Source organism: Falco rusticolus, chromosome 9 (assembly GCF_015220075.1).
Source record: "Falco rusticolus isolate bFalRus1 chromosome 9, bFalRus1.pri, whole genome shotgun sequence".
NCBI classification, from domain to species: domain Eukaryota; kingdom Metazoa; phylum Chordata; class Aves; order Falconiformes; family Falconidae; genus Falco; species Falco rusticolus.
The window spans coordinates 30,643,672-30,670,057 of record NC_051195.1 but is presented as its reverse complement, the minus strand read 5'-3'; the positions used below and the strand labels follow the sequence as shown (position 1 = coordinate 30,670,057).

Below are 26,386 nucleotides of genomic sequence, written 5' to 3'. Positions count from 1 at the left end.
CAAAGTCACTGATGGACAGAGGGATTAAGAGTAGGACAGCAACTCCTACCATGCTGTCATGCTGCAGCTCCAGCTCCATGTGAGATGGACCAGCACCCATCAGGACTTCTGACTTTGCATTCCTTCTAAATACATAGCTTCACTCAGAATCAGAAAATAAGGCGGCAGTGTTAGTGATGCTCTCTTTCCCTTTGGAGATGAAAAATCAGAGGGTGGCACTGAACTAGTTTAGGATAACCAGAAAATAAATGGAGCAACTTTCCTTTTCCAAGTTGCAGGAAATTCAACAGCATCAGTAATGCCTTTGTAAAAGAAATTAGATTCTTAAGGCTCTGTTTTATATTTTATAATCTGATTCTCTTTGATGTGCAAAGACAGAAGTAATTTTGACCTGGGATTCTTCAGCATATTATAGGCACCCATATATTTCTATCTTCCAGAAAGACTTTCTTCTTTTAACTTTTTTTTAATCCCAGTCTCTTTGTAAGCTGCTATTTTTTTAACCTTTGAAAAATACTGTCTTAACAATCTTTATGTCTCCAGTCAGTCTTCCAACAGCCCTAGAGAAAAGTAAAGTTTTATTTAAAGTGCTTTTAGTTGAGTCACTGAGTATTAAAGATAAATCAGAGCTGAAATTGTAGCTTTCAAAACTCTCTCCCCCAAAAAGCCCTTTCCCTTCTCTCTCCTCCTCCCAAAAGCTAAAGCCAATGAAACATTTCTGTCTTCTGACCAAAAGCCTGATCTGTCCAACTAAGTGAAACTAAGATCCAGCACTTCATTCCAAAACCTTATCCTCAATGCCCTTGCCACCAAGTTGCCATTTGCCCATTTTCTAACCTTTAGCTTTTCCAAGCAAGAGAAAGTGAAATCATGGAGACAATTTCCTTAAGCAAAAGATGTTTATGGGTAATCTTCTTTAAAGCAGTAACCAACCCACAACACATACTGCATTTACCCCAGAGCTGTGACGAATGCCTGTTGAGCTGCAGCACTCAAACCGCTTGCGTTTTAAACAGCAGTTTGTCGAGTAATGTTAATTATTTGGGAGGTCTCTGCTTCTAGAAACATAAACATTTATTTTTATACTGATCACATTTTCTTTTCCATGTGGTGCTTCCAGCAGAGACTGAAATTAGAATGGCTTCTTTGCATGCCACGGTGTGGTTTATGGCTCAATTTCCCCTCTACGCTTGCAAGCAGGGGGTAGCATTACACCGGGGCTCTGCACATCACCTTCCCCATCTTTGCTTTGCAGGTGGAAACCTGCTTTCCACCGATGGGAGAGCTCTCCCACGCTCAAACCCATCCACTATCTCCTTGAGGCTACGCAGCTTCCCTCTGGCTGACAACAAAGGTCTGGGACTTGAAGTAGCCTGAGGATCACTTGAACTTCGTAAGCAAACAAAGGACTGGGTTGCTGGGAAGCACGGCAGGGAACAGAAGAATAGGCTCTTGCAGGTGTCCGAGTCAAAAAAAAAACCCCAAAACCAAAACAACCTCCAGACCTGCCAAGATGCAACTCAAACACAGGCACGTGCTTCCTTCAAACTGCTTCCCCGGTTCAACAGGCGCTGCTTTTGAGGTGGCAGCCTCGATGCCCAAGCTCTGCTTAAGCCAGGCCACGTGCCTCACAGTTCCTTTAAAAAGACATTTTCAGTCCTGCCCTGGTGTGTCTCAGCAGGCCCTGCTTTCGCTGACAAGTGTATTTGCCAAAAACTTCCCGTGCTGCATCCACGCCATGCCACGTGGCTGCACAGCAAGGTCCATCACAGAGAAAACACAGCAGTGGCAGCCAGAGAAGGTTGTGTGAAATCGCAACCAGCAACCCAAGGCCTTTACCTGCCGCAAGGCTAACACAGCGTTTCCAGAGCCACGCTGAGCCATCCGCACATCAGTTGTGGGCACTTCCTCGTTAGGGCTCTGTGTGCTTCGATCCATAAGGATTTCTCTCCAAAGGTAGTCAAAGATGCCAACAGCCTGTGCTACCCAAGCAAATTTTATAGAAAGGTCACTGCACAGCCATCCTGCTTGGGACAAGTGTTGGGTCCTCTGCTGCCGTCCAGACTTCATTGACAAAGCCTGCTGTAAGCAACTTCTGGAGCCCCAGGTCGCCTCACGTGGACCAGGCTCACGCACCCCCGTGCAGAACTGTCATATTAGGTACAATGTGATGGGGCTAATTCAGCCCAGGGGTATTTAGTGATACTTGACCCCCACCATGCTTCCCCTCTGTACTAGGATACGTTTACTAATATAGGCAGAAAAGGATATAAACTGAACCACAAAAAGAAGTTGATTTTCATAGCAAGGGGCCTTGGTTTATCACAAAGGCTTCCCACACAGAAGTGATTTTAAGTCTATGGACAGGGCAAGAAATCCAGATTTCTGCTGATACTGGCTGTTGGGGGAGAGGCAACCAGGAGCCTACTCTTTACATTCTGCATCATGTTCATTAACGTATATGGCTTTTATTATATCCCCTTTTTACTGTTTTCCCATTTTCTTTAAAATAAAAGCGCTATCACTCTTAACAGGAAAAACATGCTTATGCATCCCATCAATTATCACAGCTGTCCCTGAGCCCACCCCCTTTGCTGTGCTGTTGGACCCACGGCAAATGTCAGATAAACCCAAGGACTCCTCTCCCCAGCCCCATCAACTGCAGTCATCTTGAATGCTATTTTTAACGCCAACAAATTAAAAGTGTCCCTTCAAGAGACAATCAAGGACAGAGTCAAGGAACTGAAATACTTGTGAGACTAACTCGACAAGAGCTACAGAGAAGGTGGCTCTAACTCATTTTGGACCAGCTCCACTGAGATAAATACATTTTCAAAGTAAAACTTGGATTTAAGGGGGGACAGACAGGGAGAAAATAAACGGACAACAATGCTAACAGGGATCAACCCTAGAGCAAAGCACAGTGACATGCAGGGCTGCAGCATATGCTCCAACCGGAGGCACTCGGTGAGGCTTGCAGCTGGCAGTCACACTCTTATTTAGCCTCTGGGAGGCAAGATCTTTCCTGACCTCCAGCTCCTGACCCTGCTGTGCCATCAGTAATCCCTGCCGATTGCTGAGGGCAATCGATTGGGATCGATTCTTTGCTTTGCTTTCGCTTCCCAGGAAACTCCCTTTCCTTTAGGATTAATCGGGTTTTAGATTGATCTCAATGCAACCCTCTGCATGTATGTATGGATATCATTAATGTTATGTTCTTTAATACAAAGAAAGCAGCCCTATCAATTTTAAGACCATATGTCTAGAGGCTGCCTCTTCTTAATTCCTGCTAAATGTCAGCAATGGTAATTGTATTTGTTTAGCAAATTTGTTTTATACTATTAACAACATGAATCTTCTGGCTGCGGGACTCCTTGTTTTGTATAAGCATGCAGATGATTCCATAGGACATGTCAGGGGATCCTACAAAGCTTTCTGAAGAGACACCTGCTACCTCTAAATTAACTGAATGATAGCTAAACATATCACCCATAATTCTTAAAAAAACAGGAGTTCAGTAAGAAAGAGGTGAGGAAAGATCAGAGGTAACAATGCTTCCGTATCAAGGAGGGAGATGATCAGGCAAAGAGTAGACAAATAAGACAACAAAACCTGAAAAAAAACATTCAGTCCCTAGGTCCCACCAGAAACGAGCATCGAGTTGACACAGAAGTTAACAGGCAAATGCCATGAAAGCAACGGACAAAGCAAGAACGGGGATGCTCTTTGCTCTCAGCGCCTGTAGCAAGACCCTTACAGTCAAATACCGCCACAACTAATGAAAACCTCATCTGCCTTTCACAACAGTAGAACAGTATAACATTTCAAGTATAAATGTGGTTACCTGTAAAACCTCTATCCACAGAGGTACCACACACTTCATTTTCAGAAGTGTTGTCAGCAGTTAATATGCTTTACTATCAGCCACCCTGAGACACTGGCAGGTGACCCACAGGTCACAGGCATTAACCGAAATAATCTCTGGGAGCCCCACTTTTAGCAAATGCCAACACAGTTTTGGCACCCTGCCCAGGGTCTTCTGCACCAGTTAATCCCGCCCTGAGCGGGATTAATTTCTCTCTCACACACATGCACACATACTCACTTGCTTTCAGGGCTATATACCAATTGTGCTAAAAGCAGAGTGAGTATTTGAAAGGGCCTTTCCTCCCCAGTCCCACGTTAGATCTCAACAAGCAACTGTCTGCAGAACATGGGAGACGTTAACCCCCTAGTGAGGCTGATCCCATCACCAGTCACTTCATCAAATGAGAAGTTACCCCAAAATCTAGGCAATAACTCAGATATGATAAGAATACAAAATAATACTAATTCGCAAAGAAATCTTCTAACAATTTCTGTTGTCGGGTCTTCATTTTTTCACTGTGGTTGTTTCTTATTTCTTCTGGAATATTTGCAATTTTAATTAGGTAGAAGAAGAGGGAAATTTTAATTCGAAGGTGTGTACAGCAGTGTACACTGGAATACAATGCTGTTTAGTGATATTAACTGCAAGGGTGAAATGTGGTATTTGGAACGGTTATTGCAGTATAGGCAGTGAATAGACAGTGAGAACAAAGCATGGGGCTGATTTCAGCACTTGCATATAGATAGATATACCATTCGCTACACTACAAGGAATTAAGAGAAAGCTAAAAATAGAGATCTATTGTGCAAAGTAAGAGTAAATGAAGTTGCATACAGTAGCTATCTTACACTAGGGAAATGGCCTCCACCCTCTGCTGTTCCCCAAAGTGCTACAGCAGCAGCTCAGCGGTTCTCACCAGGGCTGAGGGCTTCCACACAGCACCCGGACATCCCGTACCTCCCACCAACATGTGTGAGCAAGACCCAGAAATTGTTCTCCGGGAGAACAAAACACAGAGGGAGGACAACGCCAGTGCTTCACACCTCTTTTGCATGGGAATAAATGACCAGCCAGGTGCAGGAAAGCCTGTGGAAAATAAGAACGTGATGAAATGGGAAATGAATGGAGATTGGCACCGAAAAGCCTATTGCCACGCAGCATGGACAGAGTCCTGCTCCCTTCTCCCTTTATGTGGCACAACCATACAAGGGTGCCTGCATTGCTCACCAGGCTTACATACATGTGGTAAGGGGAAAATCCAGCCTTGCATGACACTTACATGGGCCTCTACATACAGCACACAAAGACACACGAGCCGTTATTTATATTGTATCCACAACTTACAGAGCATCACCTGCAAGCACCTTAAAAATTCAGCCATTCAAACTGAAAATCACATCTGTCGATCAGTACAGCTTCCCAGGCTAAAAAGCCCATGCACTCTCACTAGGGATTTATTTGCAATTACATCGATGCCATACAATTACAGTTTGGAAAATGTAGCACAAGATACCTTTTTCCCTGCTCCTTGTAAAAATAATTCCACTGCAAAACACTGATGAATGCCTGTCATGTAATTAAAGCAAAAATAAAACAAGGCCCTGCAATGAGGGACTTATTAGTAATTATGACTTGTAGGAAGAAAGGTTATTGAGCAAATGTACAGGTACGTACACACTCACATGCACGTGAATTAATCCACTGTGTATACTCTAGCTAGTCAAAAGCCCTCTGAAGAGATGTGCCCATGTTAATCACTAACCTCTGCACGTCTATATACACTGAATACCTCTCCCAGCACAATGCAGCAGCTTCCTTGGCTAAACCATCGCTTTGTGCTAGCTTGGTTCTGAGTGAAAGAGAAATAAAAAATACTCAGGGTGGTCTTTTTCACAGACAGAAACTCCTGGATTTGGCCTCCTAAAATTAAGAACAGGATCTTCTGCAAACATCACCTCACTCATAGGAATAAGGAGGAATTAAAAACTACTGCAGCAGGTGACAGCTGAATCAAACACATAACAAGAACATACATATTATTACATACACATCTGTCAGAGATATGTTCCAAGCACGATTAGCTAGCAAGTAGTTTAATATATATATATTTAGTAAACTCTGCCTATGTTACAGGAATACCACAGTACACAGCCATTGTTGAAGAAACCAGCCCCAGATGACCCACAAGCAATCATATTAATATTTCCTGTATAAAATATCGTTAAAGCAAACCATAAGAAATCATATTAACTTTTCCTGTTTAAAATATTGTTAAACCCCACATATATAGATATTACTTTTGAAACAGCAAGTAAACATCCTGTCCATCAAGGTTGTGTTACCTTTGAACTTCCTATTTCAACTCTTCTTTGCATATAGAGCCCTGGAAAGCACCCCAAGGACTGCTGTGGATGGTAGTGGGAAACGGAAAGGGCATGGGGAAGAGGAGCAGAGACCCTCATGGTGCCCAGCACAGGGACATAGATGGAGACTGTACGAGTGCACTTCAGCACTGCACGTCATTTCAGAGAGAAGACTGACCGGCTCCCGTGTTCCAACTGTCAAGCTGTCATATGTCTCCTTTCAAAAACAAGTGCTGTCTCTCATGGCACAAGCCCATTGGGGTGTTTGCTAGCAAGGAATGAAGTTGGAGGTGGATCTCTCCCAGGAAGCTCAGAAAACTGATGCTTCAGCAACCCTAGTTCAAAGCTTATTTTTGCTCCCAGTCCCACCAGGTGGGAAACTTTCCTTCAGGTGACTCAGGGCCCATTCAGCACCCACCAGCTCCATCATTAGGACAGACTAGCATGGCTTTCCTGCACTGCCATCATATCAGTGGGAAAGCAGCGTTTTCAATCTAAGAGATGCCTGCCCATGCAAGCATCCGTGTACCTCACTGTATGGCTCAAATAGGATTGGCACAGCACTGGCGTGTAGGGCTTTACACAATAGACCCAAGCAGCAGTGCAGGTCCAGGGACATCCAGCACCACTACCACCAACCATGCATTCTTGGGCATGATGCATCGCCCACCCATGGCTCTCCTCATGCAAAAGGGTGCTGAGGCTCTTCTGCCTGGCAGGAATGTTGTGTCGCTTTACTCGACTGCTTGAAAGCAGATTTCTAGGTGAAAGAGAGTAAAATGATGCCAGGTGCTCCTCGTCATGACAGTCTGTGTATGGTTGCACTTGAGTACTATAAACATTTGTCCTTACATCAGGGCACCCATAGCTTTTAAAAATCACCCCCCTGATTATATGCTTTTTTTGAAACGGTGCCTCCCTCGTGAATCTATTTCAGAAGCTTTTATCTCAATCTAATTTCCTGACCCCACCAAGGTCAGGGTGTGCCCTGGAGGAGGCAGAGACCCTGCGCACCACTCTGGCCACGTGGCTCGGGGACACCAGCTGCTTCCCCAGGACTGGCTCAGCAGAGCTGCAAGCAGCCAGCCCGTGCAGTATCTCCCCATCTGAGCTAATTTTCAGTGAGGTTAAATTACTTAGGTGCTTGTGAAAAATCCCAGTTCATCCTCGCAACACAGAGAAATGTCTGGAGGATGTGGGTTTATGCTTTACCTGTGCTTTCCAAAAACAAAGGATGTCAGCCCCCTAGACTGTCAACACAACTCCTTTCAGTATCATTACATTCATTCTCTATTATCCTTCAGAGAAATGGACAAGGTGTCAGTTCTCTTTCCCCAGCTATTTTGAGACACATCTGAAACAGAAATATTCAACAGAAAGATGGAAGTGGAGGAATAGTAGCCACAGACAAACCACAAGTACAGATGCAGTCTCTTTTAGTTAAATGTGCTTTGTTGCATGACTTTCTATTTTTTCTTTTTGAAGTATAATGCACGTCCTTTTTTTTTTTTTTAAGCATCGCTGTGCTAAGCAGAGCAGTGCATCACCTCTGAATATAAGACAGCCCATAACCCTTCTGTAGGGAGAAGGAAATTTGAGTTAATTACCCACATCTCCTCATTAGTTTCCCTCTCCCAACAAAATAAAAATTAAAGAGAAGCACACTCGCTGGAGTAGAATCGCTGAAAGGCAGAAGTTGCAGGATTACTGTGCAGCACGCTGCCAGCTGCAGGCAGGAGACAGCCCCAGCAGGAATGCCAAGTCCCTGGCACACGCAAGAAACATATATAGCTATTATTCTTTCACGGCCAGGGTTTTTTTTCCAAATTCATTCAAATAATGCTTCAAAGGTGGAAAGGCACTTACAATCACAAGACAACAGCCAGAGCTCTTTTTTTGATGTTGACCCGACAACGCTGTTATTCTGCATATTGCACATGTATCATGAGATTAGGAAAAAATAAGATCAGGCCATGGAAACTTCAGAACACAAATGATGAACAAACAGTAATCTCTACTGAGATACGCCTCATAAATACCTTTAGGGGAAACATCATCTACTTCCTGACTATGTCCATTTACTCCTTAAACTATAGGGTTTGGACTTGGTGGAAAACGTGAGAAGAATCAGGACTGCAATGTGAACATTCACAGCCTAAGCGTAAGTAGCCCATGAATCTCTATTCAAAGAAAGGATATGAGACACTCTAAGCCCACGCCACGCTTCACCTGTGCCTTTCATGCCCAATATTTACTATTGTAACAAGGAAGCATCTCTGAAAATACACTCATACTGTACTGAGCGTGCAGTGCATTTACCACGGCCAAAGTTAAACAGAACATTTCAGAGTAATAGGCACATTTAACATTAAGGAATGCAACATTCTCACAAAAGTATTTATGGTACGAGATTTGTGCAGACCGGGACGTGGCTAGTATCGCACGTTGTCTATAGGTGCAAATTCTGGTTTAACATTGGCCTGTGCAAGATATTCCCGGTCCCTTCCAGCTCCCCCCTCTCCCCCAGCATCACCCAGCAAACCCAGCGAGCACGCTGCACCTCAGGGCTTTGCCTAGCATCCGTCAATTCAAACACCCTTCATCCCAAACCTTACCCCAACCAGGTAAACCAGAATTTATTGTCAAGGACTGAGGGTGGAAGGGAAGAACGAGGCGGCTGTTCCGAGCGCCTGCCCAGCTGCCTTGCAGCGACCTTTACCACTGTTCCCCGGGTGGGAGCCGTCTGACAGCGCACAGGGACACAGTTACCCTCCCCGGCACCGGCAGGTCGCTGTCTCTCGCCCCCGGTGCAGCGGGGCCGGCAGCCCCGGTCTGGGTCGCCCCGCGGCAGCGCGATGCTGCGGCAGCACACGCCGGGCACCCCCCGCGCCTCTCCCAGCCGCCCCCCCACTCCGCGGCGGAGGGGCGGCGGGGGTCGGTCCTTACCGTAGAGCAGGCTTCTGGTCACCTGCCCCCCCATGGCGGCGCAGCCCGCGGGGGCCCGGCCGGCTCCCGCCCCACGGCAGCAGCCCCCGGGCCAGGCGGGAGCCGGCTGCCCCGCGCCGGCAGCCTCCACCCACCACCGCGCCTCCAGCCGCGGCACCGGCGCTGGGAGCTGTCATGTTTATTTACATAAGAAGGAGGAGACTTCGCGGCTTCCTGAAATAGCTGCCGGCGTGTCAGGGATGCGGCGTGCCCCCCGCCCCGCGCGCGGTCCCCACGCACGCGGTCCCCGTCCCCCGCACAACGGGCACAGGCGCCCCGGGCGGCGGGAGGGGGGTGCGGGCCCCGGCGGCACCCAGAACACAGCAGGGGGCACCGGCACCCCCGCCGGAAAAAAAATCAAATTAAGAACTCATTTATAAAAATCAAACGGCTTCGGCCGTTTGAAACTTTCGCTCCCCGGGGGTTTGGTATCCTAGCGCAAAGCCCTGGGATAATGAGAACGGGGAAAATAAATAAATAAATAAATGAATGAAGAGGAAGGAAAAGAAAAAAAAAAAGTTAAAAAATTATTACCAGACATCACCGCACCAGAGTCTTCACACAGCCTCTGCTGGTTAATTATTAATTATTTAATAGCAAAGAAGTGGTGCTTGAAATGCAGAATGGCTCGCCATGGACTGTAATAATAAAAACATTACTCCCCGTAAACTCTTTTGTGCGAGGCTTGCATGCTCAGCCCAGATACAATGCTTCCTGCTCTCCAGCTCATTACCTCTGCTGATGGATAACGGCCAGCGTTATTAAAAGCAGGGGGATGTCGAGGGTGCCGCAGCGGCGCACAGGGTGCCGCAGCCAGGGCTGCTCCCTCAGTTGCTGTCTGCACCCCGTAGCTCGTGCAAGGAGCTTGCTCATTCCCTCTTCTCCATCGCCAGCACCACGCACCGCTGCCCGCGTGCATGTCTCCCTATAGCTCTCCTGTCCACTGCTCTAAGGGTATAACACAGCAGGCACCAAATTGCCACGGCCGGCCGCGGTATATCCCAGCCGGCTCACTTAAAACTACCTCACACATCTTTACGCTGCACCGCAGTCGCTCTTCACTCGGCAAAGGAGCGGGAGTCAAATTTACGCAGCTGCGAGTGCAGCTCTGCCTCCCAGCTCTTACCATGGTGCTGGGCAAATCCTGCCACCCCACTGCCTCGACTCTGCCACCAGAAAAATGGGAAATAAGATCTCCTCTTGCCTGTATTGTAAGGATTATTGCTTAGGATGGCTGGGTGCGTCTCAGCACTTCTGGGGGGAAGAAAAAAAAAAAAAAAAAGGCAATGCAAAAAAAGCCCAAGCCAAAAAGCACAATCAGGGTGTTTGCCCTAATGCTGCGTGCGTGATTAAAGCTGTGCCAGCACTCCCAACCCACGAGAGGAATGCCTCCCAGGCCCCTCAGCAGTAGCTGGGCACCACTGCTGGCTCACCCCCTGGCTCCCACCTGCCCAGATGAGGGGAGTTGCACCCAGACCCAAGCAGTAGCTCTTCCCTAGCTGAGCAGCACGCAGGCAGCGCTCCACTCCTCCCTGCCCAAAGTCACACTCTGCAGAGCTTACGGCAGCTTCTTGGCAGAAGACTCCCTCGTTTGTTTTTTTTCCCCTCCCCTCCCAGATAATACTGCATTTACAGCAGCAGCAGCAGTGCAGGGTGAGGACGCGTCCCCAGGAGCACTGCAGCGTGGGCCCCGCACCCTGACGCGTGCAGGACATCTCTTGGGTCACACCAACCCATCACAGCACCCTGCTCTGCCTCCCATGCCACTGGGGACCCACGGATGCCACAAGGACGTTGCTGGTTACACCTCCTGGCAGGCAGCCCACCTGCTTGGGCCGACAGCAAAGGGTCCATGCTCTCACACCATCGACTACCACATTTCACTCGGAGGAATGAAGATTGACTTGGACATTCAACCCCGAAATGTTCTCCCTCAGTTTCTCATTTCGGCTCTGCTTTCCATCCTTACCTTAACCTTGCTACAGTTCTGTGAATAATTGACTTCTTGGTTCACTGCCTCAACCAAGAGATTGCTAGAAAAAAAAAATCATTTCATGTTGGCCCAAAACTGAATGCTTTGTGTGTCTCACTGAACAAAATGTTTCTTTAACTCAAAATGAACATTTTATTTTTAGACTTACTTTTACCTCATTTTTTCAAGTTATGGTCATTGAATCCAGCTCTGAAATGATGTCTTAAAAAAACCATTAAGCCCTTTGTTTTGAATGTACCAAAAGGAAAATTTTGAATTGTTATCTTTTTAGATTATTTTATTTTTTGCAACTTACTGGCTTTGTTTGTTTGTCCAAGGGGGACGGTGGGGAGGGCAGAATGCCAGAATGAGTCATCCCATTTGGCAGAAAATTATAAACAATTTCAATTGATTTAAAAATTGCTTTATTATTTTCCCGCCTCCAGAAAATGTCCAGCACCCACCTTCATGAGCTGCCCTCACCGCTGTGGAGCAGCTCCTGGGGGAGGCAGTCCCACAGAGCCATCCACGATAGTCAAATAGCCTGTCTGCTCTGTTCCATGATAATTCCTCGAGGATCATTTGCCATATGGCAAATCTTTCCTCTGCAGCCATCGCACTGAAACTTACTCCTGATCTGTTCTTGCCTCTGCTGAGTCCATTTTGGACCTTGCCCTTTCCCAAATCCCTCTTCAGTCTTTTCTGATTTTTCTCTAGACATAGAGAAAATCTATTAAAACCCCATTCTTATTTTGCAATTCTCTCTGCCGATACCCTCTAAGTCCCCTTGGGGTATTTCTTTGCCATTGCCATAATGGGCAAGGCCTCCCATTTTGACCTCAAGAATAAAAATCAATTATCATCACCATTTGTGCTCCCTTCTAAATCACTGACAAAGGTATTAGGGCTGGACCCAACAGAAACCAAGCCCCTAAATCCATCCCCATTTGTGAATAGCATCCAGTGAACTCTGGCCAAGCAGCAGTGCTGCTGTCCAAGCCAGGAGGAATTTGCCGCAGGAGTATTTTGAGGATCTTGCTAAATATACTTATTAACCACAAGAGTAGGATGCTGAGGCTGCAGAGGACTTCTGTAAGATTCACGGTCATCAGGCTGTGTGCTAGGCTAAAACCCTGGATCTTTCCTAGTGGCCTTGAGCAGACAACAGGGCACCTCTCCCACCCCTCCCAGGATGAAACCCCCAGCCCTGGGCTTTGGGCAGTGGGTTTGGGTGTGAAGTTGAGGGGTCACAAGCATCTGCATTGCACCCCTGGTGTCTTGGTCAAAAGGCTAGCAGTCAGCAAGGAGGATGCCAGAGTCCCACCATGGTCTGGGAAAAGACATGCCCACACAGCCAAACAGCCCATTCCACCCCAACTGAAGGAAAGCAGCAGAGATACCTGCAGGGAACCATGGCACGGAAAGCCAGCTCTGCAGAGACCTGCCTCACACAAGAGACAGGGAAGAAGGAAAGAATGAAAAATCCAGCTCATGGAGATCGAAGATAAGATTATACATAGTCACAGGCTAGGACAGGAAAATTAAATTCCAGTTCATGCGAGCCTCACACAGCTAAAACTCTTTTGGGACTGGATTTGGCTTTATGAAGAACTGGAGTTTAATTTTCATAAGCAAGACAAAATAAGGAAAACCTGTCTTGATGGGGGTTTCACGCACTTTAACAGTGCTGCAGGTAGAGACATCCCACCAAGAAATGGTCCAAAAAGTTTCCTGGAATATCAGTATGGGGGAAAGGAGGGAACTGTGGAAATCAATCTGACATTTACCAGGGACAAAGAATCTTCTCTTAATGATCTTTATGTTTAAAAAGGTGTCATCAATTTCTCTGTTACCACCTGCACTTTATGGTAACAAACAGATTGACTACAAACTGTCCTTTTTCACTCAATACAGTAGCTCTCAGCAAATGGCCGGACATCATCTAGGAAGATGGGGGAATTTAGGGGAACGCATTCTTGGGTCTTTTTTCAGCACAAGTCCCTGCTCTTAGGGGGGAACCTTCACCTGTACAGAAAACAGATTTCCTCCAGGAACCTCTGCCACTGTATGACCAGAGGAAAAATGATGTTCTCAACAGGAAAGCATCCAACAGAAATCGTCTCACCAGCATGTGCTAGTGCACGAGAAACAGGGACCAGAGCTAGGAAATTTTGCATTCCATGCATCCTTTTAACATTAATTTGTTGCCATTAACGGAGGGGGCTTACACGAAAGATGCGTCTCTGCTTTCCATTCTTCATCTGTAGTGCAAAGACACAGATACTGCCCTAGCAAAAGGTATGCTGATTAGTGGAGGTTTATGCACCCATTTGAGAATATAATGAGTTATGTCATTATTAAGCATTATTATAAAGCTGCATCTCTGGATGAAAGCCAAATCTCCATGTGTAGGTCAAATGAAATTCAAGATTCTGGCTGGAATTTTTAATATCAAAATCACCACTCATACCTACAAACTACAGCACTGTGACCGCTAACTCGGGCGGCTCAGTTTTCCTGGTGCTGTTCTCTGCAGGCACGGCAGGAAGGCGAACTTAAGGACAGGGAAAGTCCCGGGGCTGTATATCCACCTTACATTTGTGCTCAGTGTAAATGAGACATCAGTTGCATGTGCTTTGATGACAGGAGTCACAGCGGCGCAGCGGTAAAGGCTGCCTCTCAGCAGGGCAATGAAGACATCAGCGAGGTGTTGTAATGGATGTCCAGGATGCAGACTGATTCCGGAAGGAGACAGGGCAGCGATAGGTGAGCCCCAGGTTTCATGTCGCTGCTCAGGGCTGCAGCCCCTGTTCACACAAAGCCAAAGCTGCCACAGACATCCCAGGCTTAACTCTGATCCTGTGCACTCGGTGTTTTATCATAACCTCCCTGCACAACCATCTGTAGGAGTGGAAGAGGGGAATGGCAGTGCTGGAGAGGGGCAGGAGGCTGAGCAAGGAGAAGGATTTCCAAGGCAAGGAACTGACCTGACCTTAGGCAGAACTGCACAATGTTTTTCCATTAGCATGCAAACCCCCACTGGATGCTGGGTTTATCTTCAAAGACAGTGACTCAGTGCAGGATGGTGTCAGGAAGGAAATTAATGCCCCAAAAGCCAAGAGTGCCCCCTCCTCCTTGAATAGTTTTGAGATAATATACTGAGAAAACCCTGTGGGACAGTACAAGGTAGGAGAGACTGGAAATGACAGAATTCAACATAAGATGTGCCTGGCAATAAAGCATTGCATTGGGCTAAAAGGTGTTTCTAAAATGTAGCTTTTAGATGACACAGAAAACCTCTGCCTGCTCTGGGGCAACATCCCCTGGAATCTGCCAAAAGCCCAGTCCTGAGGGACAGTACCATGCTGTGCATGATGTTGACTACCCTTCCAATGCCTCCAGTCCTCATCTTCATTTATATGCTGAATTAACACTAATAGCTTAGCCTCTCACTGCCATTTCAGACTACCTCTTCAAGCATAAGAATCCTTAGGCCTATCCAAATGTGATGGAAAATTAAGATAAAAGCATCTCACTAGAAGTAATGTTGTAATTTTTAAAAAAACACAAATGAATGCTGATTTATAACACTCACTTAATGAAGCTGACTTTTGCTTTCAGAACAAGCATAAGAACAGGAAAGAAAACTAAAGTTTCTATCTTCAAGCAAAGATTTTCTTTAGTCTCATGTCAATATCTTGATTTTTACTTTGACTGGAGGCACAGCACAACTACAGCAAGGCAGGACCAAGAAATCTGTTATTTCAAGCCCATTTCCCTGGCTATTAAATATTTGGAAACTTCAAACAGTATTATCCCGTGTGATAAGGCACTACAACAACCTTTAGCAACAACAGCAGAGGTTTTTTTTCCACACAGAGCTACAGGGAACACTGGTACATTACTTACACACTTCCTATAGAAGTAGCTCGTTCATACAATTATCTATTGGTAATTGTGGTAACATCTAAACTCTGCACTGAAAAATGAAATTACCAGCTGGAATCGTCAGCATTTTTATGGCATTTTCGCTTTAACATGTGACTGTTGAGCAAACACCACATTTGTTTTCACAATATTCCTGTAGGAAGAGGTGATGCCTCCCTGCCCGAGCCAGAGAAGCATATTTTGAGTTATTATTGTGTTAAAGGAGGACCTTACGAGCAACAGCTTAATTTGCTCTAACAATCTTCATTCAATGCCCTCTGGAAAGAGCACAGGCAGGAGCTCTGTGAACCCAAAGAGGTAAATAAGGTAATCAGAAAACACTGGCACCAGGGAACAAATGAAGGTTAGATAGACAGCTTCCACCCCAGCATGCATGAGCTTGACTTTGTAGTCTTAATAATGTTCCTCAGCATAGAGGTGTAATTTCCAGAGATTTTTCTTAGCAAACACGGTGACAGGACAGAATAGCCTCTGTGTTTCCTATCCCACCCTTTCTGAGAAATGCCTCTCACTTGCATACACTGGTGTTTGTAACCAAGCAAAGGCGCCAGATGTTTGTGATGTAAATATTAGCCCAGCAGAGAAACACCTTTTCATTACCCTGTTGAAAGACCTTCAGAGAGGGTGGTGAAGGGCAACCAGGTCCAAAAGAAACCTTCTGGGCTGGCAAGACAGGCAGGTAGGTCCATGCCACACATCCGTGAGACAACGTCCCCCACCGGCAAGTGCTCACACAACATTTCAACCTGGGCTTGGAAAGGCTCCTGAGGTCGCAGAGGAAAGTCCCTGATCCTCCCCCAGGACTGGCTCCTCATGCACCTCTTCTCTTACCTGCCTCCTGCTACCAGGCCACCCTATAGGAAATGGGATTTATTTACAAAACTTTCCCTTTACAGGGCTGCTTTTGCAAGCTTTCTTACATTAGACTTCAAGGAACCAAAGGAGCTGGAAGTCAAAAGGGCAAAGTCCAAGGGCAAAACACACAGCAAGGGTGAATTTTCCCAACCAGGCAAGATGGATCTTGCAGGTGTAGATGCAAAACAAATAATGTAAACACCTCTTACATGAGTTGCCCTTTCCCACTCCCTCTGTTCATCTGATGCTCAGCCTTATCTGGTCTTGTGATGCCCCTCACCAGATGCTGCTGTCTTGTACTTCCCTGTCCTAGACTATTTGTGTTTTATCTGAAATTTACCCTTTCTCCCTTGCTACAACTTTTAACTCCTTTCTTCTGTTACTCAACTTAAAAGACATTTTGCATGTAACTCAGTCTCACAAAAGTACCATAAAGATCTCGAGCCAGATGCAGTAGCCTAAGAGCAGCTATTACTGGAATGAGAAAAGAGTTTTAGTCCTCAGGAAACCAGGATATAGTCAGCACAAAAAGTCAGAGCTTTACCTTCACAAAATGCCACTTGGTTTGGACCTACTTTATCAAAGCATAAAGCAGATGAACACAAAATGCAAATACCGTATTGACTAGAGCAATAGTTACGTTCCCTTCTAACCACCCCTCCATCCAACATTCCCATTTCCAGGAGAAGGAATCAGAAAGCAGTAGGACACAAGCTTCATAAAATTACCAAATGCAGAAAAACGTCTTTATGCCTAGGATCTTAACCATGCTAATATACTCATCACTACAGCATCTAGACTGAGTGTCTCTGACCTACCACAGCTTCTTCTGATTTGCTGCAAACTTGTGCAAACCAAAACAAAGCTGCCTCTGCCATTGCGCTCTCTTCCTCCCATATACCATGCCTCAAATCCAAAGGTCTTTTTCACTTCTCTTTCCTCCCTCCCCCATTCTTTGTCTCAGCATCCTCTTCTGTGCCGCCCACACACTTGGAGAGCAGAGAGCAGACCAATCTGGCAGGCTCAAATAACAACAAAAAAACAAAAGAAAAGGAAAAAAGAAGTTGTTTTCTGGCCTAGAAGACTCCTCAGTATTTTTATCTGGAGGGAGCAATCAAATCTCTTTTCCTTTCACCAGGAACCAAAGGGAATGGCAATGGCTCCCAAAGTCTCACATTCTCACAAATCCACCCCAACAAAAACAAGGGGGAAAGGCTGGCATTTCTTCCCGACACACAGGCACCTTTGAAGAGGAACATTATGTTTATTTTCAACCGTGCCTTCTTCCAGCACCAAGCACCAGTTAAAAATATCCATTTTTACAAGGTGGGGGTTGATTAGCCATTTTTCTTGTTTGCTTTTCTTAAAAAGGGCCGAGGACAAACTCTGCTGCCCGGAGGCTGGTTAACCAGCCAGGCAGCTCTTGGCACTGCAGGGGCTGCTGGGCTGGCTGGGCGTGCGCCCACACATGTGGCACAAGAAGGGGGTTTGGGAGGGCACAGACCTCCACGTGCAGCACCCACCCCTGCGGTGCCGACACAGCACTGGCAGCATTTACCAGGTCCCACTCCTGCAATCTCATCAGCATACGCAAAAAATCCACTCTGGCATAAAGCATCTAATGACATTAATGGCACACAGCACAGTGATACGGTCCAGGCATGTGGAAATAATCACGGGCCCAGAACCTAAGATGACTGATTTTTTCCCCATTCAACATATGTTTTACTTAGATGTCTGCTTCTTCCCACCCTTCCCTCTCTCGGTCTCCCAAACTATTATTTGGATTTGGTGGAACACAGGAAAACGCCTTTAATAGAGGAAGATGATAGGTTAAATCACACCTATCTGAGAAACAAAAAACGGTTAACGTAGATATAAACAAGAAATTTAGTAAATTCACATATTGCTAATAAGAGGCAGAATCTGACCCCAGCACAACTGGACGCTGAGCAGATAAAATACACCTGAACCCTGCTCAGCGCGAGGGCCTAAAAATAACGTTTGTGATTCCTACACAGAATCAGAACCAAAGAAGTTGAGTTTCAATGAAGTATAAACATGGTTTATTAGGAGCAACATGTATGTTCCACAGGATGACTCAGAAACTCTAAGCCAACCTGTGCAGCTTTTTGCTTTCTTAAGGTGACCCATGCTGATTTTTACCCCAGACTGGTAAAAATCAGCAACCACACCATTTACATCAGCCCAGAACATCTCTCCCTCCCTATCAGGTCATCTTAACTCAGCTATTGTTAAACTGTCCTGGAGATGTTTTATCTGCCCAAAAGCATTTTCACCTGTGCACCTGCACGATGATGACTTTTGTCACTTTAGCTTTTTGTAGCCACATAGACAAAATGCCCATCTTAACAGCTTTATCAACACAAGTCATAGCAACAGAGACTTCATATTGCAGATATGGTCTTTAACCAGGCTACACCAGGTATCCAGCTAGACACTCTGTTGAACCAGCTAGACTGCTCTGTTGAAAGCAAATTTTCATGTCTCTTTCTGGAAGTGGATCAGCCACCACACTCTCTGCCAATGTTTCTGCCCTATTAGGGCAGAAGCGGACATTGCCACGCAACTCCTCCTGCCTTGTAACTTCCAAATTACCAAAGCTTTGGTGTCAGCAGTGTGGTCTTGCCCATAGGAGACTGTTGCTCTTCCCTGGGGAATGCCCATTTGACTCTCACCCAGCCTTGACCTCCAAGAAGAAAACACAGATGGTTGATGCTCAGCGCTCTCCAACTTCAACCAGATCTTCATCAAATTGCACTGTGACTCACTTTAATTCCCATACAATGTACTCAGTCCACTGACATTTCCAAGACCGCATTCAAGGTCTGACCATGGTCTCACTCCCACTTCAGAGACTATTTCCCCTGCAGCTGCAGAGTGTGTTTAGAGGACAGGAGACAAGAATGTTTTTCATTAATATGGAAACAGCTTAGAAGTATAAATCTTTTTCTGTCCATCTAGATTAGGATAGGAGCATTAAACATGGACATGAAAAGATTTACACCTCTGCATGTTCAGTGTCAGCAGGACAGGTCTGCACATAACATGGTCACGATATTATTTCGGATGATGGCCCTTTTAACAGTTAGAAGTCTATGCAAGATCCATGCCTTGGGAGTTTGTGACTTTCCCAGATGAAAGCTTTTTGCTTCAAGACAAACCCCAGTACCACCTGTCGAGGCAGAGGTTTATTTAAGAGACTATGTATGAGATGTGGGCAACCCATACCACAGTGACCCTAGCAACTCCCTTACAAACTGGCTGCTCTTGCTGAGGAGGGCAGGGAGCAGTCTGTCCCTGGATGCTCAGAAACCAGAGTTTCCTTGCTGGTCATTCATTCTGGATATTGTTCAAGCAAACCTAATCAGTAGTACGTACCTCTTTCTCCACAACCTACTGTACACTGCTGACAGCATTTAGCTATCCGCTGCTTTGCAAGTCTGTGGAAACACCAAACAGTCTGACCTCAAAACTCAGGTGACACAGAAAAGCATCTTTATTCAACACCTTATTTCAACTTCTAGCAAACAAAAGCAGTGTCTCTATCATGTAGCTGGGCTGGACACTTATCTGGGTAAGACCACAGTCTAAGCCAATACTTGTCAGGATTTAGACAACTTGAGCTGAGGAAGGAGACTTGGAAGATGCTGAAATTTAAATGGGAGAGCTGTGTAAAGACATGCAAATATTTAAAGGAGATGGGCACAACAAAGAGGAAAGACAGTTTTGCTGGCTCATGAAAACGAAACATACCCAGGGCTTAATCTGCCACCACTGAAATCAGTAAGAATTTTGCCAGGGAAGCAAAACAAAAGCAGAAATGGAAACAACATTTGACATTTGCTGTTAGACTCATACAGATTGCTGTAGTTAATAGCCTATGAGACGGATAAATAATATACCATAGGTAGCGGATGCTTTTAAACTTCCATTTTCACAGTATGAGGTTGTCATGATCTGGAGAGTTTTGAAGCTTGTAAAGGCTGCTGAGTCATATTTAGAAAGAGATTTTCCATTTGGACAGTCATGCTAAATCTTTAAGACACCAAACAAAAGAACATGTGACAGGAAAAAAAGAGAAGAATACAACACAGAGATTAAGATGCATGCTCAGGAACAGAAAAAAAATTGGATAAAATTTGTTGTAAATAATTTATTACTTAAGTAGCCCTCATAAACTTAAGTCCTTGGAATGTAAAAGGCAAAATATTTCTGTAAATTATTAATGTTTGGGAACTGATCACATAAGCTTCAGAGGCCAACTCCTTATGCAGTATAAATGAAAGTATATGGCCTTCTGTCTTTAAGATCATGAGATGGCCGCTGAGCAGTCACTACGGAAAGCATGGTATTCAGAAATTAGTATCTCTCTGGGCACATATAATGAAGATAAGGCAGAACAGAGAAACAGGACTTGGACTATCACATAAAACCCCAAGGATACCCAGTGGATTAGTCATGCAGGCAGCAGACCTGCACTAGGAGACAGCAGAAGAATGGCATGAGGAACTGGAGAGCAACATACACAGCAGCCCAAAAGCAAGAAGAGGAACAAGAAATAAAAGAAGAAATAAAGGCGGTGGGAGGGATGACACATTTCAGAATGCTCTCAGCTCCCATCATGTTGGCAAAAAAGGAGGCCATATTTTGTAAGGAGCTCAGCAAGAGGGGCACAGCTCCTTTTTCCAGCCAGACTTGCAAATATTAAACCCTTGACAGCAAGGCAGATGCTTGGAAATGTGGCCCTCTATGTCCCACTTCCACCACTTTAAAAAGTGAAGATTTTGCTCAATGTATTTCATGTGCACAGATTCATATGGTGCGAAGCTTTGTGCATTTTTATTTTAATACAACCTGAGTGTGAGTTAGTCTGTACCTCATGTGGGTTTTTCCAGCCTTTCGCATCTCATGGCTGGTAGCAATGGAAGTCTGTCTGGCACATGCACAGACCAGGCTCCAGGACACTGAAAGTGTCAGAAGCATCACTCCAAGGGCTGCAGTTCTGCAGATGCATTGGAAACACCTAATGACTGCAGAAGAAAAGCACCTGTAGAAATCCTCATATCTCTCACCATCAGGTGTTTTAGCAGCCCCAAGAGACAAGAATATACTCAGCAGTGTGCTAGTCATTAAATACACCTATTTTTTCAGTATTTATAGTTCGATTTAAAAGCCTTTCAAAACTGAGAATCGCAAGGCTGTACATTGGTTGACATCCTTAAAAATTACCTGCTATATCTCTGCTGATATTTCACTTCCCAGGGGGTTTAGCTGAAGCTAGAGGCCAGACAGGCACCACTTGCACTTAGCCTGGAGGCTGACCCAAACATTACCAGGTAGTGGTAACCTCATGGCAAAAGGCTGCACTGCTGAGACATGAAGAAATCACCCTGTGCCCAGCACAAACTCAGCATATCACATGGGCAAACGAAGCTCCAGTCCCAGCCAGAGCATGGAGTCTGCCCTGCAGCTCCTCACCTGGGCATCTGCAGGAGGGAGGCAGCTGCTGACCAGTCCCTGCTGATCGCAGGGACAACCCATTCCCCAGCCAGGAGGAGGAAGACAAGCTTCACAATGAAGAAAATATTTCCTAAGATTCCCATAGTAAACACAGATACTGAGAGATCAGGATAGGAGGAAAGATGTGTCACATATTTCCCCCCGAAAGTCACTTGTTTGGATGCTCCCAGTAAAATGTCACCAGAGGGCCTTTATCCACATGGTGTTCACACCATCACAGCAAAGCCCCTACAGAGTCATCAAGACTGAATGGACAAAAACCCCTAGTTACATAATTACACTGCTCATTTGTCCACAACCGAATGATCAAAATTCCCGTTTGACAGACCCATACTGCTACTCACACGCTGTCCTTGCAGGTGCCCCTATAGACTGGCCAAGGTCTTCAAGGCTGCAGGTTCTTCAGCCAGATCATCTCCCACTAACCCCAAACAATTAACCTTTGGGGAAGTAGTGGCCGCCACAACTAGATCCAAGTCTAGCATGTCAGTGCAGTCAAATCTGGGGTTATGTCCCATTCTGGGAACTGTGTCTCTCAGAGACATTTACACAATTTACAGCCCTCAAAATGCAACAGGCTCTGATATCATCATTTTCTAAATACTGTCTGCTTAGCAGATGTTTTGTGTGTGCATACTATCCCTCAAGCTTCTGCCATCTGTTTTTTACCTAGTAAGTCAGGTGTTCGTGCTTTTTAGTCCAAAGAATAAAAAGAGGAGGTTTTGTCTTCAAAAAAAATAAAATGTGGGGGTTCTTCAGTTATTCTCTACACTTTCAAAATCTTGTTAGAAATTTCTGAAAAAAAAAATTTGGAGCAGTAAGTGGAACAATTCCCTTTCAGTCACATATGAAAAATTACAGAGGGTGAATTGGCAGCATGCACAATGGAGCCTGACACCACCTGGCTTTCTTCCCCCTTTTTAAATAAGCAAAGAGTAATATGAAGAGGCACCACAGAGACAGACAGCTCTGACATCAGGCAAGGTGTGGAGGAGGACGAGTAATGATGGATGAATACTGACATCTAAATGCGGTCAGCAAGAGCCAGGGATGTCACAGATGGGTCAGATCCAGAGTCCTTTGAGGACCTCAGACTGCCACCCCTGACCAGCAGCAGGTCAGACCCCAGACGATATAGAAGAGGCAACCAGCGCCAGGTGCACAGAACCAGGACCACAGCACTCCAGAGCTGCCCGCTCCTCTGCCCCTCTTCCCACAAGGGACACAAGCCAAGCAGCAAACAACATTTTAATGGACCATCACTGGTGATAGACCAGCTGTGACACTTGGCAAGTTCCTCATTTCCAGCTCCAGAGAAATGGCAATCATTGCAAATCTCATGTGGTTTAAGTTCAGCAACTTTCCCGATTACTGTTTGTGTACAGGCAGCTTCCCTGCTGGAGCTAGTCCTTTTGCTATTTCTTCAATTCAAATAGTATTTATAGCATTCAATTAAAAAAAAAATGTTTTAAACTGACTTCAAAGTTAAAAGATGCAAAAATCAAACAGCATGAATGCCTCTCCTCGTTGCCCAAGCCTTACAACACGGTCACAATTATCACAGCTCTCCCTCAACCAGACCTTAGATGTTTGCAATGCTCTGAAACACTAATGGCAAATATAAACCCATACATGGAATTAAGTTGTATTCACCACTGATAAATGCACAGACAAGCAAAACTATGCTAATGGGAATGTTTGCAGAAAGTATATTTCCCATCCCAAATCAGACAGCTGCAGTCACTCAGTTAAGTAGAGGTACTATCATGAAGATCCATCACATGCCAGGGAGGTGAGCAGTGAATGAAAACTCATTATTAACAGAGGTCAGAAGCAATTAATTGTTCAACCAGGAGCAGACAAACTTTAGATAAGACACACACATGTAAACATCCCAGATTTACCAAAGGCAATTAAGAAACAGGACAACTCAAACTGTTCACTGCACACAGTGCACCCGGTCAGAGGTGCCGTTGCAGCCCCCAGGGACCCTTCCCATAGTTCCCAGGCCACCTTCTACAGGTAACTTTCTGTGCAGCCACCACCATCCTGGGCTTCTCTGCTCATGCCCTCAGCAAAGTGGCAATTTCAAGGGTCATTTTTCTTGCCTGTGGTGTGAGGATCTGGAAATGGAACTGGATCAAAAGCAAAACCTCTTTTCTCAGAGGTCACCCACACAGCAACTTTAGTCAGCACATGCTATCTGCAGCATCTAGAAGGACTCTGAAGGATGACTGACTGTCAACAGCAATAAAACCTTGAAAAAAACCACAGCTGTAACCCCTGGTAAGAGTTAGAGTGTTTGCTCCATGCCCAGTCCACAGAGGATCACATGTCCGCAGCACCCTCTTAAACTGCCGCTCATTCATTTCACTGCGTTTATACCACCAGCTGTTGGCAAAACATGACTAATGCACTTTCTTGCTTTGAAGGTCTGTCTTTTATAGGACAGAGCCTGTTCTGGTGGTTGCCAGTCAGACCAAAGCTGTGGTTGGAGACCAGGATCTCACCAATCATTCATTGCTCCTCCCTCCATGGGCATGCAGAGTCACCCCCCATTCCCGCCTTCCTCCTGTCCCCAAACCAGCCGCTGCTCACTCCTCTGCATCTGTAAGGGTAGGACAGAGATGTACAAAGTCGTCCCTACCACTGCTGTATCCAAATGGAAACCATGGAAAAGCCATGGAGAGAAGGGCTTTCCCCTCCAAACAGGATGGGTAGCAGTGGGACAGCAACCACTGCCACAGCACTTGCTGCTCCTTACACATTCCCTCTTCTCTCCAAGTTGACTGCCTTTTCCTATTTGTGGAGCAGAGCACTGTTTGCTAAGGAAACTAAAAGCATCTCTAAATTGTTGTGTTATTCAGGGTGGGTGTAAGTTACACTGCTTACTGCCACAGTCCACTCTGTGCTCGTAGGCAGCACTCTGCCACGGCTCAATAGATAAGTAATAGCAAAACAGATCCCTCACATTCAGTTGCCCATCAATAAAGGGAGATTGCTGTAAACTGCACCACAGCATCTCCCAAGGGCCCTTCCCTGTCAGAGACGCTTGGAAGGACAACACACAGATAAAAGTTTTCCTGGCTAAAAATGGTAAGAGCAGCAAATTATTCTGCTCAGATCACAAGCAATTGGTTCGCTCTCTGTGAGCACAACAACTTTGCAACTCCACTGGTTCCCTTGCAAAATGCAAGGAAGTCTTCCAGGTGCCACAAGCCAGGAAGATTTGAGGGGGATCATTAGGGAAAAGAAAAAAATCAGAAGAAAAAAGAAGGTGCAACACAAATCTGTTTCCATCCAACTTGCAGACACTACAGCTGCCGCTGTAATTACGTGCGGATGAAGTGAACAGGTAGTGGTATCCAAGACAACTCTTCATCTCACCTCTGTCCCCCATCCCTAGAAGGTTTATAGAAAAATCACAAGTTATATGACTTCTCCCACAGAAACAGAAAAGGGGCCACACAAACCACTGACTTGTGGGAAATGGCACAAGGGTGAGCAAGGAGAGGAAAGGTTGTTCAGAAGTCCCCATAATCCTTGTGTTAAGCCAGGGACACAGGGAGCTTCCAAAATACAGCATGAAAGGGTGGGATATTTATGGGAAGAACATAGAGACACAAGTAGCTACTGTACGTGCAATGCATTTGGTGTACAGGGGCAAAACGTGCAACTCTGGTATGTAAGCATAAAGATTGAGTAGGCATTAGCATGATTAACAGCCTGCCTTCCACTGTCAGCATTGCTGCAGCCTGACACCTCAGATGTTTGGAAGGAGCCTGAGAGGCAGCAAGCTTTCACCATGAAGACTGCCAGGCAGGGGGGAGCATCTGCAAGCAGAAACCACAGGAAATATCCGGTTGCCTAAGTGGAGGATGCAGGAAGTCCAGCAGAATGACATCTCCTACTCTCAGCACTGCCCAGCCCAGTGAGATTCCATCTAGCCTGAGCATCTCTCATGTGGTCTAGTTCAGGTTTTCTAAATACACACTAGCATAAAACCACATGAGCAATTCTTGTTTTGAACAGTCCCTGGATGACACTGTAAGACAGCAACACAGGATGCTGAGCCTGCTTCCAGACGCACACCCTGGGCTTGGGTCCTTCCTCCCTGCAAACAGGGTAGGGAGTTTAGTGACATTGTTCATAAACAGATCTGCCTGGAGGTGATAAAAACAGACAAGCTGGGCACAGCCTCTCCTTCCTTCTATTGCCTGTAAGAAGTGGTGGGGGAAACTAAGTGACTACAGAAATAGCGGGGGAAGATTTGGGGTTGAGGGGAGGCCGTAGAGTGATGCCCTGGTGCATCCAAGACCAGCCTGTCCTTGCGCATTGAATACTGCAGGTGCCAAATCCTGCCAAGCAGTGCATTTAGACCAGGGGTCCTCAAACTACGGCCCACAGGCCAGATACGCCCCCCCAGGGTCCTCAATCTGGCCCCCGGTATTTACAGACCCCCCACCTCACCCCCACAGGGGGCTGGGGGGGGCGGAAACCAAGCAGCCACAGATGACTGCCTGCCACTTTATCTGCACGCCGGCCCCCTGTTTAAAAAGTTTGAGGACCCCTGATTTAGATGAAATGTTTAAAAGCTCATTGCAGAAAAAAAAAAAAAAAGAAGAAGGAAAAGAAAAAAAAACACAAACACAAAGAGCATTTTTCCTTTGCTTTTAAAGTGAGTGAGTTCAGTGGCTGATCTCAAGGATGTTACTCCCTATACCTCTGCATTGGGTACCTCCTCACAGATAGCCCCCGAGGTCCAGGACCTTCATTTGGGAAATGAGTAGTGAGAAGCTAGAGGGGCAGAACAGAGAGATACGGCACCGATGGAAAACACCTGCCCTATTT

At 45.8% G+C, this 26,386-nt stretch overlaps 1 protein-coding gene across 2 annotated transcripts in view; it reads right to left on the bottom strand.

The window, feature by feature from the left end:
* Positions 1-26,386, bottom strand: part of NEURL1 (neuralized E3 ubiquitin protein ligase 1) — a 165,726-nt gene that overhangs the window by 82,739 nt on the left and 56,601 nt on the right. The window contains exon 1 of one of the 2 annotated variants that reach the window (XM_037400919.1): positions 9,178-9,324. The exons of the other annotated variant lie outside the window; for it this stretch is intronic. Within the exon in view, the coding sequence (XP_037256816.1) occupies positions 9,178-9,211 (34 nt within the window). The 5' untranslated portion in view covers positions 9,212-9,324. Of the gene's footprint in view, positions 1-9,177; positions 9,325-26,386 lie in introns of those variants that run through there. 2 annotated transcript variants of the gene reach the window in all.